This window comes from Atheta coriaria, unplaced genomic scaffold (assembly GCF_025399875.1).
Source record: "Atheta coriaria isolate IRGN ID8LTWV9N9 unplaced genomic scaffold, Caltech_Dcor_3.1 hic_scaffold_8_pilon, whole genome shotgun sequence".
Lineage (NCBI taxonomy): Eukaryota > Metazoa > Arthropoda > Insecta > Coleoptera > Staphylinidae > Dalotia > Dalotia coriaria.
Window position 1 is genome coordinate 2,248,057 of NW_027045450.1, and position 18,841 is coordinate 2,266,897.

The following is an 18,841-nucleotide window of genomic DNA, read 5'->3' on the forward strand; positions in this document are numbered from 1 at the left end:
TAGGCTTAAATTGCCCGCGCGTAGCGCACGCATTGTTAGAGAACCCTTCCAGCTTCCATCGCGCCAATTACGGGCGCATACGCACACGATGATTGCATGCAGATTGAGTGTCAAAACACAGCCAGAACCAACTCGCGCTTCATTTATCATTTTCGATCGTTGAAACTCCAACTTCAAGAAAGTTACGCGTACTTTACGGAAGTTTCCAATGTCTTAGGACTTTGTGTGCTAATCCTAAATGTAACGGACAGTAATCGTATTAATCACGAACGGGCGGGCACTAATTAGAGCATTGATTGTGATCGTTCAGGTACGAAATTGAAAGTCACTTGCATGACCCCCGCAGCACAACCTGTGGATTACTTTTAAGTCTTTTAAGTCTTTGTTAATTACATCACAGTCGGAATTTTATCTAAAAGGGTTGGTATTTATCAACTTGTCTTGGGTGTTGTACCCCTTTACTGCTTCTTATAAATCAAGATGCAAATTGCGTCGCTTCCATTGTGAGTATGATGACCATTATCCGTTGTCGGCCACTAGTGTTACCCGCATTGTGTTGTCTTGTAAGTTTTCGCATCCAAATGGATTTCGCGCAAGGAACCTCCTTTAGTAGTGTGGTTGCTTATCAGTACAATGGACACATTAAAGGATGACACTAGAATCCACTTCGATTAATAGCGGGTCCGCATGGCCGGCGTGGCTATTCAACGCCTTTAATTAATTTATTTGCTCAGTAGATTCACACTGCTTGGGTTGCAAGTCATGTGGCTTTGTGCCGAAGGGACGAAACTTACAAGTGTATTGTGTAACTGTGTGTTGTTGGAGTTTGAGCCGTTGGGTGAACACAAAAAAAAGCAGAGGTAGAAAACCGATACGCATCCATCGGGTCGTAGTCGTGGGCGCACACGTGTTGGTTAGGCTGTGTGTGCTGCACTTGCAGACACGCTGGAAACCGGTGCGTGCGTTCAATCGGCTCCAATATGGAAGAAATAACTTGTTTGCCCATACCCGGCGGAATGGTTTGCCTTCGTTCGGGCGCTCTCCGGCTTGTTTACATCAGGTGTGCGCCCAGCTCCAAGAACTGAGCGCCCATTTCTTGGAAAAACCAGACCTGTCAGCGACACACCACCACACAAACGGCACCAGCGCACAGCGTGTGCAGCACACACGGATTGTTTACAGCCATAAAAGAGCTAAATTGTTGGGACGCTGCACCGAAAGCAGTTTTCGACCTGCGTTGCTGGGCATGAAACTATTTTATTCCGTGGACCTTTTCGACGACTCGTTTGTCGTGCTTCTTTTATTTATATATCTAGGGAAAGACGAGAGATTTGCATGCAGCGCACATGTGGTGATCTTCCAACTCAATATGATCAATAGTAAGAGTGAGAACTAAAGTAGTTGGATAAAACAGTTAATTAGACGTTATATTGCACTGATGCCCGTTTTAGGTCTAGAGTGCAATTACGAGACTAACGCGACATACCAAAGTGGCGAGTAACCTCACTGGTCAATAAAAAAAGTGTTAGATTTACATTGCCCTTGAGTGCCTCTACTAACACTAGAGGATCTTATGGCTTCTTGAGGATTCTTAAATGTTGAACAAACGTGAATCATGCAGGTTCGATGCCGGTGCCTGTTCACTTTGCAGCCTCATCGTTTGCAACATGCACATTGCCTACAATGACTCACCCCACATCGAAAAAAAAGTGCACCGATCGGCTGTTGTGAGGCAAAAAAAGTTGATTCCCCGTGTCTGTAGGGCAGGTAGTGAAGAATCGGTTTGCTAAAAAGCGAGGGCATTGACAGACTATGGGATCCCTTCAACTATTATATCGTCATCACATTGTGGTGACGCCGGATCCGCGAAGGGATAGATGACGATGAATTATTCGGCAACAATCCTGAAAAATGGATTTCGAACATTTTGCATACATGCGTGCTCATCCCAGCATATCACTTCCGACTTGTTGGAAGTGCAATATTTTCATATAACGGAATCTAAAAAAGTGACGTGCGGGTGCTGGGGCCTCAATCCCTAACACCGAAAAGTTTTCCAACTGAGTGCTTCGATTCATCCATCTTGGTTTGTTACGATGTGGGATTCACTTATCCGGTCAGTGATGTGCGAAAGTGTGGTTACATTTAATGCATTTCTTAACTCATTTATATTTCTACACTAGAATAAAGCCTAGTAAAATAACTCGAAAAAAGTTGTCTAGGCAATGTATATTTTAGTTGGAAATTATCATAACGCACGTGTCAACATGCGCTCTCACGTGTAAACGCATTAACACCCTCGATACAAAGTCATAAACACAGCCAACAAAAAAAACGTGTTAATATAAACTTTTTTTGTGTTTTGACATACCTGGAAAGCTAAAAATGTAAAACAAGACATCTAATTGACTAATGCGCAATAAAGATAAAATTAGTGCCGTCGACAAACGCAGCGTTGGTCCGAAATCTCCGGCGGAGCAAAATCGTAATTTTAAATTTGACACTGATTATGTTTATTGGTGAAAACAGGTCATAGCGCGCGAGCTATAAACGCGTCCACTTACGTAGCACGTAAAACTATAAACACAGCGAGTGGCCGTTTCGAAGCGTCACGATTCCCGAAGACAAGTTTCCAAAAGCATCATTATCGTCCGAAATTTCCAACTCTATAATCATATTAATATTTTCTTTGTAATTTATAAAAACCAGATCATGCACCGTGTACATCTGTGATGATGAGGACTGCTCCCGACCTGTTTTCACTTGAAGAGCAAATACTAATTAAAGTGGCTTTTATTCTCATCGTTTCATCTCACTTTTCTAGCGTGTATCTTTGTTTTACGGCTACAAACTTGTTACTTTGGAGTTGTAGAGGGACACAAAGAAATGAGACAACCGTTGGTTTCGTTTGCGTGCGCGTGTGACGTTTTGGTTTGTTTGCGTTGCGTCTTTGTTGGACAGATACGGATGTATTACGAAATGCTCTCGAGTGACACATTTTCGAATTGTCCTTGAATCTATTCTGTACTGGGTTTTCACTCTGGCCGAGCAAATATTATTGGTGCTTTTCTTAGAACGCATGTGTTGCGGTAGTAGGTGATGTCTTTTAAGAAGCTGCCAACTAGCGAATCATTTACGAGTCATTTGGCTGCTGCACTGAGAGTTGAGAGTCATTGCCATCAACCATCAACTAAATCCGTCGCGGAGAAAGAAAACTGGTCGAAAATGAGTCATGAACATGCCACAGGTGAAGCATACTTTTGCTATGTTACATTTTACACCATAGATGAATCAGATTTAGAATTTTTTCTAATAAATATTTACATACGTGCAGCATCTGTATCATAGACAGTAATTGATAAATCCAGACAGTATGTCTGAAAACCTCTCTTGTTTAAGTAGCTAATAATAGCCGCCTGATAAGATAACACAGTTTGAGCCGTACTTCATCGCGAACTATCAACTGTTGCGTTATTTCCGAAATATGATGTCACGTGACTTGCATCATTCGCTCGCCTGATATTTGCATACACACACACACTGCGTAAATTTTCACTCTTGAGTCACACTTTATGATCCGATTATAATGCATCCGACACACCACTTAACACGAATTGCTCAACATCCGATTTTCATGTCGTCAAGTGTTTCATTTACAAATCAATTAGCGACAAAAAGTGATCCAGATCTAAATTAAAATAAAACAACGACCTTGGAAAATGCATGCGTGAATTTTCTATCCAAACACTTATCACCAGCTGCTTTTGTGTGATAACGTACGAAAATATTATTTGCAGAATTGAGTCCAAGGTTATTTTTCCCAACATTCGACGCACTATTTTGTGCCAAAAATCCACAGCAAACACTTGAGTTTTATTTTTTTTGTATTTTTGTTTTGTTTTTTTTGGATTACAACGTATCAGATTTAATCATAATCGGAAGTGTAAAACTCCGCATTATCTTGCAGTGTTTATGCGATTTTATAATTTACATAAATTAAATTAAGTTTGGGTGCTTTTCGGTACAATTAACAAGATGAAATAAATTCGAGCCGACTGGAAGTAGGGGAAGGTTGGCCAAGTCGTACCTCTAAAATACAATTGGCCCTAGATTGAAAGTTTTGCAACATAATGTCAGTTTTTCGACATATTTACCTGCTTTAGTTAATATAGCTTTAATTGGTATGAGAAAAATTAATCAGGAATGTTTATATTTTTGTAAAACATCAATTTAACAAAAATGTGTAAACGGTACGACTTAACAAACCGGTACCCTAAGTCGTACCTTCGATACCCTAAGTCGTACCTAGGCCAAAGTAATATCAAAATGAGAATATATATTAGTTTAATAATAATGTATTTATTTGCAAGGTATTTATTACTCGTTTGGGCACCCCAATACATTTGTCATGCATCCAAATTTTGCATTTGAGGCACTGAATCATACTATCTTCCCTATTCTCATCACGCTAGTAAAGTACCTTCGGCGCGCAACCGTAGCGCCGCCTCGTGGCGCAGCTGAAACCTTGAGTCCCATATGTTCTATAGGTACGACTTAAAAAACGCAAAGGGGTACGAGTTAGCAAACATGTGCTTCCGCTTAAAACAACCTTAAACAATATATCAGAAGGAATATTTAACAAAATCCATGTAGAAAACAATACATGGATAGATGTATACCCAATATTTAACATAAAACACATATTTAGTGGTGTTTTTCTGACCACCAATGCTTTCAAGCTCCACGAGAAATTGGATGAGCACGAGGAGCAAAACTATTTTTGCGCATAACTTCTTAATTCCGATTCGGCGGGAACTGATTAAAGAATATGCTTCTAGTATGAGTTCATGCTGTCCGAATACAGCATTTTAAGTTGCATAAAGTGCCTTCAAGTTAGAGAAAAGACCGAGGTACGACTTACGTGACGGTACGACTTAAGCGACTTTCCCCTAAATGTCGCTTTGGAGAAACATGAAATATAATAAAAAGTTATTTACAGCTTGTCGGGTGTAATTTTACGCTGACGTTGAAGTGCTTTTAATTGCGCAGGTAATTACTTAACAGTGGATAAAAACGTAAACTATGTATCAAATAATATTTGGTGTTTTTATGCGGTTCCACCATATTAGAATTAATATAACAACATGTTTTTGTCATCCTGAGACTACGTAGGCGATAAAAATGAATCAGATTTTCACGAATTATCATCGCAAATAGTACGAATAACAAGTCTATCGAAAACACACCGATTGCCATATGCTAACGACCTTCTCTTGGCACAAATACTACATGTAAATACGTAAAAATCATAACGGTTTTTGTTTCCAGACGTTCTTTATGTAACATGTCGCAATGCAAATTTTACAAACTTTTAATTTGACCAGTGATCTGGGGGTCAAGGTAATGATTTCTCCTTCTGAGTAATATTTAGTTTAATGACCTCGATCTTTTTGATGATTTGGCGTCTAACAATTTTTTAAATATTTAGCATGAAGATGTGGTAAAATTGCAACAGATGCAGCAATACAATCAAAGTGAATGAACTCCGAATTTTGTTTTTGGTTTTTGCAGAATTCCAAAACGTGGAAGTAATAAAATGCATGTTTCTCTGATACAATGCGTCGGCTTCCCAAAAAGCGTTGCTTATCTTATTTATGTAATTAAAATCAGTGCACGCCATTACTTCAGGCGTGCTCAGACAGTGTGCAAAACTGACATGATATATGGTTATTTAAATAAGTTCGCTAACGTGTTTCTGGCAATTTACACGATTAAAAACGCAATTTCTCAGAAATTCAGCAATCGAAATAAAAGTTGCAAGTTGTGGTTAGACTTGTGGTTAAGAGCTACACCGTTTATGTGTTTATTATCAGCGTGTAGAAAGTCGCCAACAATAGAGATCTTTGTAAACGTAGAGTTCAAGTCTAGACTTGGTGGATACATCAATAGCGTATCATCTTCTGATGGGCATCTCATAAATCATAATGAATACAATTATCCCTCGCATTAGCCATCTAGGGTAGGTCCGAACACGACATGCACGACCAAACAAACATCTCGGACAGGTCCCATGTTCAAAAATACAGAGTGGTGCATCTAGTTTTTTGCTTTCGCTAGGGTTTTATTGGTTTGACCATGAACCGCATGATTTCAGTTTCAGGTCAATAGGCAGTAAAACTCGCCGCCACAATTCGCCGGTTTTGTAGTGTTTAGATTTTTTTTGTGTTTGGTTGGACCTTCGTTTTGGGTTCTAGGGTCACACAGGATCCAACTGTAGGTTTTTCAAGCATCGCGTGTCTGACGATACTTTATGGCTGGTCATGAAGACGTCCCTGTGTGTTTTATGCAGTGCATCTTCTCCTACTGACTTAAGTATCGTTCGCTGAGCGATGAACACCTGCGCTCTCTTCTTCGTGCTGTGTGCTGCGCGAGGCGTAGTCGTGCGCCGTTTCAAAGTTGGTTAAAACAATCACGGTATATGGACAGGTTTCGACCTGTCTTTGCGTACAACAGCTTTGTCTGCTGGGAGCTTTCAAGAGCCAGTCTCTCGCAACTTGCAACAAACACACTCTAGACTTACTAGACGTAGCTTACACGTGCGGAATATAAATAAAAATAGTACAATTGCGTTTTCTGACTTATCTTGATCTATATTTGTCTAGTTTAGAGATAAATTGTGATCAAAATCAATAAATCAGTAAATTCTAGACAATATTGCGCCGCAAAACTAAACCAGGTAGTAGGTTATTGCCCCACCCCGACTGGAAGCACTTGCAGGTTGGCGTAAAAGTGTGAAATCAGGTCTCGGAACAGATTTCCGCAAAAAGCTGCCCTCAAATAAACTTACCCACACGGAGTAAAGTGAATTTTCGGTACGAAAAACCCGCCCAGAGTTCCCCTCGCTCTAAAAGCTCATTGGTTGTGGGACCCTCGGAAGACCATCGACGAACACGCACGACCGCCGCTCGAGTGCATCCGCTAGGCGTTTTGCAACCATACAACCCCCCACCTACATCGGGCTTTTCACGTTCGAACAAGTTGTAACTTGTCCAGCGTCGAGGCAGCGTGGAAAGTTCAAACCACGTCCGACTGTCGTCAGTGCCGGTCGACTCTCTCCTGAGTTGCGCTCTCGCTACGAACACGCGTTTTAATCCACGTTCGACGTCTATCTAGCGTCAGTCCGTCTACGAACTTAGTTCCAACAACAACAACAACTTCAACCGAGTGACAATCGATTCGTTTGCAACTGTTTGAAATCAAATAAATAAACCGAGTGGGTTCGGGAATTATTTCTTAAACATTTGTGCGGCGAAAACTTATTTTTGTGCTCTGAATTAATTCAAAGTTTGCGCATCAAGGAAATAAAAACATAGTTCGCCGTCATGGCTATACCATTTGTGTTGCCCAGTGAGGATGATCGAAGTGAAGCTGAACTCGAACAGCTCCTTGGCGAGCTCATCGACATCAATCAGCAAATTCAGATCCTGCTACGAGCACGGATGTTGAATCGCGCCTCGAACTCTTCTGCAATAAGAGGTAAGCATCACAAAAAATCCAATTAGATATGAAAAAAAATCACTTTCCATTTTGTGCGTTTGTTTGCTTTTTCTGTGAGTCATCCAACTGCGGTCATACACCGCAACACGAAACACGTGCTTTGGAATGATTAACACATGCGCACAACAAAATTTTTAAATCAAAGTGAGTGGAAAGCAAATTCGTATTTCGTGGGTGATGAAATTGTGCTACAGTGTGTCGTGACTTGGCTGAACCTGTTGCTTGGACTTGTGGGCGCGCTTCTACTCTTTGGATAGAGTTCATGGTCAAGTTTGACTAGTGCCAATTTTACCAGAGTCATAATAAGTCAGACTAGTGAAATTGTGGTAATTGGGAGTTCAGTGACTGCCTACACGCGCCATTTTTGTTACCATTTTTAACGTTTACAAAGTTTTTGCGCTTATCTTTTTCATAATCACCTCTCACTGTTATTATTGCATTGTGTTCGTTCCGCATTCAGTAAATGCGCTTCCTCGTTTGTTTGCAAACATTTTATTTTCACGCGTAGTGTAAACAGCCCGTATCTATCGATCTATATCATATCTAAAATCACCTTGATCGCATGACTTGGTATCTAATGACGTAGGTGCTATTATTTTTGGCAGGCATGTCCCGGGAGAATCTTTTCTTAATGTTGAGGCTCCCCGAAGAAAGTCACCGACGTAGTTAAAATCAAATTTAAAAATGAATTGGTAAAATCCAAAAAAAAAATGGCGCTAAAAATGATTTCGCTTGAGGTAAATTTAATTTAACAGAAAAAGCAAACTTTTATATTGTTTAAAATAAAGTGCGGGATTTAGACGATTGAATTTTTATTCCAGTATGTCCTTTGCCTCGACATCATCAACGAAACCACCATCACCAACATCAGCAAAACCCCGCCGCCGTGCAGCCGTCCAATCTGCCCGATCTCGTCCGTAGCAGCCAGCCATCCACGACGCCCGCCGACGGCCGCCACCAACGCATCAACACCGACGCCGAGGCGTCGTGTTGCTATCACGCCAAATTCACGACGCATATGCTCGCACAGGACAACGACGCCAGTGCGTTGCCGCTGATGACCGCCACCGCGGAGGTGGACGTCGATTGGAAGCAGGTTGGTGTCATTGTGCGAAGATTCGCTGATATTTTCAAGGTGGGTGATTTCACGTGGTGTGCTCGCATGCTCCATGATCACCCAGCCTAGGCTTTAGATACTTCTAATAGTTGCGCATCATCTTTTTTCGTAATGATAGTTTCTTGTCGTCATTATTTCAAGTTTACTTCCTGCACGCCGCGTTTATTGTGCAATTGTGTGGATCGGTAAAACACTTCTATGCAGTTGCGCACGTTTTCATACCCGCTGCACGCCTGACCTTGGACTACCGCTTTATAAGATAATTATAACGTAATTGCACATTGGTTTTGTATGTGTGTGGTTTTTTCCTTCATTGTTTATATGTTGCATGTTCACGGCTTCTCTTTGTTTCAAACTTGATAGTAATCTATTGGAGTATTATGCATTTGCTAACGAATTTGTTTTGTTTCATTTTGTTCTACAGCAAGCAGAGAGATTACCATTCATGCCACCAACGTTATTATGTTCATCAACGTCGCAGTCACCGCCATCTTGCCTGGTGGACGCCGAAACTCCCGCCATCGAGGACAAGAGCCTGCTGTCGAAAATCATCCCAGCAACAACATCCTCACGCTCCCTGTGGACAGCGGTGATCTGCGTCGTCGGCTGGCACATATTCCGCGCCCGGTAATTCACTTTGCACGTCATGAACGAAACCAATTCATCCAAAGCTACCCAACAGTGATGTTTCTATAATATAATATCGATAGCGTAAACCGTACACGGCGTATGATACGCCTAATACTTTTTTTATAACATATTTTCGTTACTACAGTAATCAATTCGTTCGGTGTGTTTATTATTTTTGATAATCAGTAATTAACTTGAGTGTTCTATCGATTAGTAAGATTGCGCGCATGTGTCGCATTAGGTCATTTGCGCGAGGCCCGGCCAGGAGCGCGCGCCGTTTAGCATTGTTTAAGTATAATTGTATATTTGTCAAAGTTCCAAAGAGAGCAGAGCTAATCAATCAAATAGTTGATCTCACAATTGAAACGAAGCGTTGAAGGGATGTAGTTGTGGAGGACGCGTTGAGCTCGATGCACCCCCCGCCATTCTCTCAGGAAAAACAAAACTAATTAGATAAAAGTAAAAAGAAAGCATGAATAATTTTTCTCAGTTGTTTTTTTTTTCGTACGTAATTTAGATTAATTTATATTATCTTGTATATATCTTTCTCAAAGATATAGAAAAGTAAGCAAAATGAGAGTTAGATTCAGAACTAGCCAAAGAATGATGAGGTGCCAATTTGCACGCGGCTTTGAAACAGTTTCGCTACCAATGAGTCTGAATTCTGTTGTGTCTTATGTTCATTTTTAATATTTACGATTTTTTTTTTATATTTTCGCGTATTATTTTTTTATGGTATTTGGCGACGTAGAAACGCGTCGCAGAAAAGTTTTCCAATGATCTCTGTAGTTAGAATGCGCGTGCGGTGCGGCGAGGCTGGGCGCGTAAACCTCGAAAAACGTTACTGCCAACCCTGCCACCCCTGCCGACCTAAACTTTTTTTGTTCTGGGTGAAAACCTTGTAAATTGTAAATAATTTGGTCGTGATGCATTGTGGCGGAAACGTCGGCGAGCGACTCGACGAATCTCAAACACGAGTGCCTCCATTAAGCGAAATTTACAAAACAAAACAAAACGAAATTCGTCCAAAAAAATTAACTTAACTTTTATCCAATCGAGATTTTAGACTTGTGACAATGTGTTCAGGAGGCACGCGAGTTGAGGTGGCGTCGAATCGTTGCTGTGCTCACATTGCCACCAAAGAACTCGAAGTTCGCGTGGCCACACCAATATTGTCAATGCGTGTTAATAGCTTAACTTTTTTTTTGATACACAAGAAAATATATATTTAAGTAGAAATATATATTATATAAATATATAGGGATACATATGAAGATTCGTATTATATGGAACGTATAAATATAAAAGCGCTGATATTTTAAATGAAAATTTTAAAGCAATTGTATTTTTTAGTTTGTAAGTAGTAGAGTAGCGTAAGTAGTTGCGTGTGTAGACCGCTCTTCAAAGCGTCTCTGTGATTTGCCGACGTATAATCCTGTTACAATTGATCTCCGAAATACATTTTCCGACGTGCGAAATGTTTTTTCAACGCGTATATATATATTATATACACATTAATATAATTATTGTTTTGTTTTTCGTTCCCTAGTCAGAGAGATGAGAAGATGCGGATGCTGGTTGTTTGTTTGACTTTGGTCTAAAGAATTTTTGTTTCATTTTTATTTTGTGAGAGGAAAATGCGCGTAATTAATTGAGTTATGAATTGTGTTAATCTATGATTATTCTATGCACTGATTATGCCATAATGAGTTGCGAGACGAGTTTAGTTTATTTCGTGGTATGATTATTGCCTTGTACATTACCTGACAGAGCCTGGACCAAGGGCCCGGTGAAAATTTGTAAACCTGCGCTTTCTGAACAAATGAACCTGAACTTTTTGAAATTTACAAACATTATAGAGAGAAAAAAAAACGAACAAAAACACATTTAGAATTTATTACGTTTACGTACGTACGAAAGCGGGAGAAAATTTTATTGTTAAAGGCTATGCACCGGCCCATCCGTGATAAATGAACAACAAAAGTAACAAAAATTGCCAACGGCAGACCAATCTATGAACCTAACGAATATTAATTGAACTGCTTTTGAGTAATCGACATATTTATGATTTTTGCAGTACACTACATAGAATCGAATAATATGAATGTTTTACTCGACATAACCATAATATATTATATTTTTTGTGATGTATGGAATAAGGTGACGCCGGTGAGGGAAGGCGATGCCCACGATTGTAACGTTTTTGTCTCGATGCGTTAGGGACGAAACGCAAATATGAGTTATTGTAAATTGCCATACTCACTATCCACTACCAATTGTCTTTCAATATTTGTAAACTTTTACACTTTTATAAAGTTAATTGGTTTTTCAAATAAATGTAAACATGCCGAAGACATACTGTGTTTTATTCTTTTTATTTTTTCAGGGCGTCTCATTAAAAATCATAAAATTTCAAAAAGTTGACCAACAAAACACCCTATATCTCCTACACCAATCAAGCAATTTAGGTTTTTTTACCGTCATATGATAGGTAAAGAATGCCTTTATAATGTTAATGCTATTCTAACCCTAAAAAACTTTCAGAAAGTACCCTAAAATGGCCGTCAAAATATTTTTTAAATTTCCATAATGTTGTCGTGGAAAACACCCTGTATTTCCGGAACCAATAAAGCAATTTGGGCTATCTCATCATAATATGACAGCTAAAGAGTCCTTCTACAATGTGCTTTTATCCCAAATCTTTAAACTCTCTGGAAGTGCCCTAAAATGTCCTCTCAAAAAGCTGTTTTTCTGGAATTTCAAAAAGTGAGCGTGGAAAACACTCTGTAATTTCTGAACCAATTAAGCAATTTGGCCTATCTCATTGCCAAGTGATAGTTGAAGAATCCCTTTACCACGTGAGTACTTTAGCTACCCTTTAAACTCTTCGGAAGTGCCCTAAACATCATCCGAAAATTTGTATTTTTTTCAATATTTTTCGTTTTTGGGTTGAAAGATTGGGTCGAACTTCCGCTTATATAAATTTCGGTCGAAGGACTGAATTTAATTTTTTTAATCAAAGGAATTCAGGTAAAGATTGAAATAATTTTAGGTCGAAAGACAGGGTCGAACTCTTTTTAAAAATTATTTTTGCTCGAAGAACAGGGTCGAACTTTTACCTTAAAATATTTTCGTTTGAACTTAAAACTTTAAACCCTAATATCTCCTAAACTAATAGGGCTAAGAGAAAAAGGATTCATATTCTTGACCCTTGAAGAATTCTCAACAAGATGGCGCTTTTATTGAAAAATGCCCAAAATGGCACAAAAAATTTTTAAGGAAAAGATTTTGTTATAAAAAAGGCTTCTCTTTTTTATGTCGAATGTAGTTTGCACAAAAATTGTAAATAGGGCCTAAACGGTTAATGCTAGCACAAAAAGTTACTAAAATAATCGATGTAGAATTAAATTATTTATCAAAATCCGAAAACAGAATTTAATGGAAATTAATAGTTTCATTCATAGTGCGAGTACAATTCTATTCATGTTGTGTACTACCACACTGACAGTATCAGTGTTTACAAACAAACATGTTTTCTTATCTCGTGCAATTTTTGTAGGATCGCCACGCGGTTGGCTTGTGTACCACGATAGTCTCATTTTTGTCGTCAGGTGAGCTGCACGCACATTGTCTTCATTATTCTTGAGTTTCTAAGTGCTTCTTCGATTGTGCGCGATTGATGTGCGGGGTTCGTACACGCGGATTATAGGTACCTACATACTCAGAGGTAAAGCGTGAGTGAGTTGTCGTATTCTTTTTGTATTATACTACGTTATTTTATAGGTTCTACAATGTGCATAATTAAGGTCCATACAACTTATTGGATATATCAAAACGCAAAAATTTATTTTGCATCAAGGTATGTTCTCGCATTGGTATTAGTATGGTCTCGCATAGGTATTAAAATTTTTTACATTTTTCATATATTACTTGTGAGTTTATCCCTCGGAAAACCTACAAAAATGCCCTTTTTGTGTTTTTCGCTTGGGTAATATTGTGTTTTGTTTGTTTTAGCGGGCGAACGCGATGTCGTAAGGTAACCACTTTTACAATATATTGTAAGTATTAAAATTCTTTATAATTTTCATATATAACTTGTGGGTTTAACCCCCGGGAAACTTACAAAAATGCCCTTTTTGTGTTTCTCGGTCGGCAAATTTTGTGGTTTTTGGTGTTTAGCGGGTGAACGCGGTGTCGTAGGACAACCATTTTTACAGTAAATTGTTGGTATTAAAATTCTTTATAATTTTCATATATAACTTGTGGGTTTAACCCTCGGGAAACCTTCAAAAATGCCCTTTTTCTGTTTTTTGGTCGGCAAATTTTGTGGTTTTTGATGTTTAGCGGGCGAACGCGATGTCGTAGGGCAACTATTTTTACAGTAGATTGTAGATAGTAAATTTCTTTATAAGTTTCATATGTAACTTGTAAGTTTAACCCTCGGGAAACTTACAAAAATGCCCTTTTTGTGTTTCTCGGTCGGCAAATTTTGTGGTTTTTGGTGTTTAGCGGGTGGACGCGGTGTCGTAGGTCAACCATTTTTACAGTAAATTGATGGTATTAAAATTCTTTATAATTTTCATATATAACTTGTGGGTTTAACCCTCGGGAAACCTTCAAAAATGCCCTTTTTGTGTTTCTCGGTCGGCAAATTTTGTGGTTTTCGGTGTTTAGCGGGCGAACATGGTGTCGAAGGGCAACCATTTTTACAGTAAATTGTTGGTATTAAAATTCTTTATAATTTTCATATATAGCTTGTGGGTTTAACCCTCGGGATACCTTTAAAAATGCCCTTTTTGTGTTTTTCGGTCGGCTAATTTTGTGGTTTTAAGTGTTTAGCGGGCGAACGCCATGTCATCGGGCAACCATTTTTGCAGTAAATTGTAGGTATTAAATTTCTTTATAATTTTCATATATAACTTGTGGGTTTAACCCTCGGGAAACCTTCAAAAATGCCCTTTTTGTGTTTTTCGTTCGGCTAATTTTGAGAGAATATTTTTGTTAATATTTTTTCGGCCGAAAAACAAGGTCGAACTTTTTTACTCCAAATTTTTCAGTCGAAACTTTTTGTAAAATTTTTTCGGTCGAATAAAATTTGTTATACTTTTTTGGTCGAATTTTTTCGTAAAAATTTTATCGGTCGAATTTTCTTGTAAACATTTTTTCGGTCGCATTTTTTGTATACATTTTGACTAATTTTTGATTGTTTTAGGGATTTTGCACCTGAGTCTGACATCGTAGAAGGACATTTTTTGCATCAAATTGTAAGTATTAAATTTCTTTATCATTTTCCTAAATAACTTTTGTGATTATCTTGTAAATTAATCTCCCAAATTTCATTTTTATGTTCGAAGTTAATTTTTGATTGTTTTAGGGATTTTGCACCTGAGTCTGATATTGTAGATGGACCACTGTTGCATCAAATTGCAAGTATTAAATTTATTTATAATTTTTCTAAATAACTTTTGTGATTATCTCACAAATTAATCTCAAAAATTGCATTTTTATGTTTGAAGGACTCATTTTTGATTGTTTTAGAGATTTTGCACCTGAGTCTGACATCGTAGATGGACCATTTTTGCATCCAATTGTAAGTATTAAATTTCTTTATCATTTTCTTAAATAACTTTTGTGATTATCTTACAAATTAATTTCCAAAATTGCATTTTTATGTTCAAAGAACTAATTTTTGATTGTTTTAGGGATTTTGCACCTGAGTCAGACATCGTAGAAGGACCATTTTTGCATCAAATTGTAAGTATTAAATTTATAAATCATTTTTCTAAATAACTTTTGTGATTATCTTACAAATTAATCACCAAAATTGCATTTTTATGTTCGAAGGACTAATTTTTGCTGTCTTTAGGGATTTCACTTAATTATTTAGGATTTTTGGAACACAAGCAGAGCGTTACTCAAATCAAATTGAATGAATCAAAAGTAATAAATACTAGCCTGATGTTTTTAATTTTGTTTTGTGTCTGATACGTTGCTTGTGTCGGCGCAGCGCGTCAGTCGTTCTGCTTATTTAGATAGTACTGGTAGGGGCTATCTACTTTGTTTACGCCTGATATCAATTTTTTTTACACTTTAGTCGATCGCGCGCTGTGCAACGCTTAGCACGTGTTTTGTTCGTCAGTCGATCTTCGAAGCGACTTTTCGCGTGTCTTACTTTAATTCTGTAATTGCCTTCGTTTATCTTCTCGAATATTGGCAAAACTTGGATTTATTATTAATTCCTGCTGATAGACAACGTTGGTGCCCAGTAATGGAATCTGCGATATCCATGAAAGAAGTATTAGAGATGCGCACATTTTAAGGTAAGTCTTTACTGCTGCGAGATTCGAGATTCGTCAATGTTTTTTTTTATTTGAAAGATATATGTATTTTAAATGTTGTCAATAAAACACATTGTAATGTTATAAACTAATTCTTATTTCTTTGTTGGATCCCCTTTGCTGTTTTCAGTATCGGTGTCTTAAATCATATAGTATATAAATCTTATGTGCGTGAAGCGTGTACAATGCGTTGCTGTAGCTTGAATTGTGTTGTTTTTAAAAACATGATAAAAAGATAAACATATATAGAAGAATCAAATAGCAATGATAAAAACACTCGGTGGTCGAGTGGATACGTGCACCTGCTGGCATGCTAGTAGGCACGGATCGAATCTCAGGTATAGTAGGCATTTTTCTCAAATATAAAAATAACAGGTGTAATTTGGGTTGCATATGTAAACTCAAATGAAATATATGAAATATAGAAGAAAGAATAGCAGAGAAGAGTAGAAGACAGAAGGAAGAGAACAGAGTAGAGGAGAAGAGGAGATAGGAGAAAGAGCAACAGGAGTGGATCAGATTTTTAAATTTTTTGGCACGTGTCGTTATAAGACAGTCACAGGTCGATCTCCCAGAGCGCCTCCGGCGCTCTGGTCGATCGCCCACTGCTTCGATTCGTCCATTGCTCCCGGCCCAACCTACAGCTACGATGTCTCTGCGCTTCATCCCCGGAATTATCAGGCATATCAACAATTTTTATGGTGGGGGATCACCCCCAGAGAGAGGGAACTCCTTATAAGGACATCCTTTTAAGGACTTGTAAAAATATTTCTAATTTTTAAGTCGCCTCAAGAGAGGGGACTCTTAAAAATATTCTTACAAGTTCTCACCTGTAGCTGAAATGAAAGATGGAGTACACAAATCATACAGGATACCTTAACAATTTTTATATTGGGGATCATCCCCTGAGAGAGGGAACTCTCTTAGAGACCTGTACCTGAAATGATAGAACGGGTACATTGAAAGCATAAGACATAATATTTCTTAACATTTCTTTATTAATAAATACAAAGTAAAATAATACAAGTCAACAGAATTCATGCCGCCATATTGAAATTGGAATTACGACCTGCTTAGCCGCGCCAACAATCGCGTATCACTAAGTGAAGTTCTAGCGAGATAAAGCAATTAGCAAAGTCAATGGAAACAAATATACCGGGGAGTTACAGAAAATTAAGTACAGACAGGAAAACATCTAAACATTCAAATATCGCTAGTTTTCCACGGTTACCCTGGGAAACAAATATACAGGGCGTTACAAAAAGAAAATTCAAAGTGCAAGAAGTTAAATTCAAATAACAGTCAAAGCAAAATTTTCAGGGATGTGAAGGAAAACGATTATACAAGGTGTCACAAATAAAAAATTCAACCTTCAAAGAGGAAAACATCTAAACACTACAAATATTGCTTGTTTTCACCCGATGCTCCGGGAAACTAATAAACAGGGTGTTACAAAAAAATACTTAAAATGCAAAAAAATCTCTAAAACCACAACTGAAGGAAAGTTTTCACGGACACAAAGAAAAGCAAATATATAGGGTGTTCCAAAAGGAAAATTCCAAGTTTAAAACAAAGAACACTCAAAACTCACAAATAAAGACGATTTACTAAAGTACTGTTGAGAAAACAAATATACAGGGTGTTACAAAAGGAAAGCTTTAAAAACTACAAATATGATCAACATTCACATTGTACCAAGAGAAATTTATACCGAAACAACTATATTTTAACATAAATTCAAAGATTTTACCCGAAAATGATCGGAAAAGTTACGTAAAAAAGTTGCAACAAGAATAAAACACTTACCTACATTTTAATATATTGTGTATATATTTATCAGTTGATAGCATCAACTGCATAAGGTAACCGACGGGTGAAGCATCATCATAAATTGATAGAACATCGGGCGGAAAACATCCAAATCAGCAGACGGCAAGTAACGACGCGTGGTTTTACAGTAGGTAAATACGATAAAAATAACGAAAAACTATTCATCGTATAAGATTTTATTAGATCAACAAAAAACTTTTTAATTTAATGATGATAAGGAGGGAAATTCGATTTAAAACGTTCAGCGGAAACGAGCCGACGGTCGACGGCAAAGTGAGCGTGGTCGACCACATAAATATTATCATTTTAATAATCCTCAGGTATTTTTTAACACAGTGTTTGTAATAATTAAATTATGTATGTTATTTTCGGAAACATGACTAAGAATTCTGATAAAAATGCTACCATGTGTTTGTAATCTGCAAAATTAGGTAATATCCGTCAAATGGAATAATCAATTTAAGTTAAACCGTCTTAACTTTCCGCGAAAAAAAGTGATTAAACACCTACCAGTGCATTGATAAAGAAATTTTAGATCCAGGCATATATCTTATCAACTGAAAACTCGCGCAGAGATTATCGGACACTTATTTCTCACTTAAGAACACTCTAACCGCCACAATTCATCAAACAAAACAGGCACACATGCTCGTTACGAATAATTTGCTGATAACGAAAAGAATGCACTACGATTAATTGAATAATTGAAGTCTGAAAACGCGTGGCGATTAGAGACACGCGTTCGCGGACCACGCGGTGAAACTACTGCCGTGTGCGGTGTGCGAAACCAGGTACAAGGCAGGTACGTAGCGATAAGCGATAGCGTACGTAGCGTCAGTTGAACAAAAAAAGTTGTTTATACACAAACGTAGTGGTAAACACGTAGTTGAGAAGACGAAAGTAAAAATTCACAATATTGAAATAACACACATACCCGAAATCTACTTTTACTTTCAATATTTCTCGGCATAAGAATAGAATATATTGGTTATGAGATGCAAAAAAGATGAAGAAAAACAGGAATTTGTAATTTACCAATACAAATAAATAAAATGTATTTATTAAAATAATTTTGTGATTTTCTTGGATTTTACAATTTTGTATACGAGTAAAACTCTTAAAACTCGAAAACTTGTAAAATCCAAGAAAATCACAAAATTATTTTAATAAATACATTTTATAAACCATGGATTACGTATTCAACTTAGAAAATAACAAAAAAAAACAAATAAATAATTTATTGTTTTTTAATTGTCTTCGTATAAGTTTACTGTATACCTTAGTTAATTCAATAATTGATGTTTACAACACCGCGACTAATTTAAATATTCCTTATAAAATAAAATATTAAAATAGGCAAAATAAGTAT

At 37.6% G+C, this 18,841-nt stretch overlaps 1 protein-coding gene and 1 long non-coding RNA gene across 3 annotated transcripts; both read left to right on the forward strand.

Annotated features, from left to right (window-relative positions):
* Positions 1 to 6,347: 6,347 nt before the first annotated feature.
* Positions 6,348 to 11,658, forward strand: LOC135797382 (uncharacterized). 2 transcript variants are annotated; one of them, XM_065309735.1, is made up of 3 exons: positions 6,348 to 7,536; positions 8,379 to 8,692; positions 9,099 to 11,658. In XM_065309735.1, the coding sequence occupies exons 1-3, from the start codon at positions 7,383 to 7,385 to the stop codon at positions 9,303 to 9,305; spliced, it is 675 nt and encodes a 224-aa protein (XP_065165807.1). In that variant the 5' UTR covers positions 6,348 to 7,382; the 3' UTR covers positions 9,306 to 11,658. The 2 variants fall into 2 exon arrangements, with proteins under 2 accessions (XP_065165807.1, XP_065165808.1); XM_065309736.1 differs by having other exon boundaries at positions 6,392 to 7,536; positions 8,379 to 8,653.
* Positions 11,659 to 15,014: 3,356 nt separating this feature from the next.
* On the forward strand, positions 15,015 to 15,257 carry LOC135797619 (uncharacterized). The gene is made up of 2 exons (XR_010549594.1): positions 15,015 to 15,058; positions 15,171 to 15,257. It is a non-coding gene; the product is annotated as an uncharacterized lncRNA (long non-coding RNA).
* The last annotated feature ends 3,584 nt before the right edge of the window (positions 15,258 to 18,841 follow it).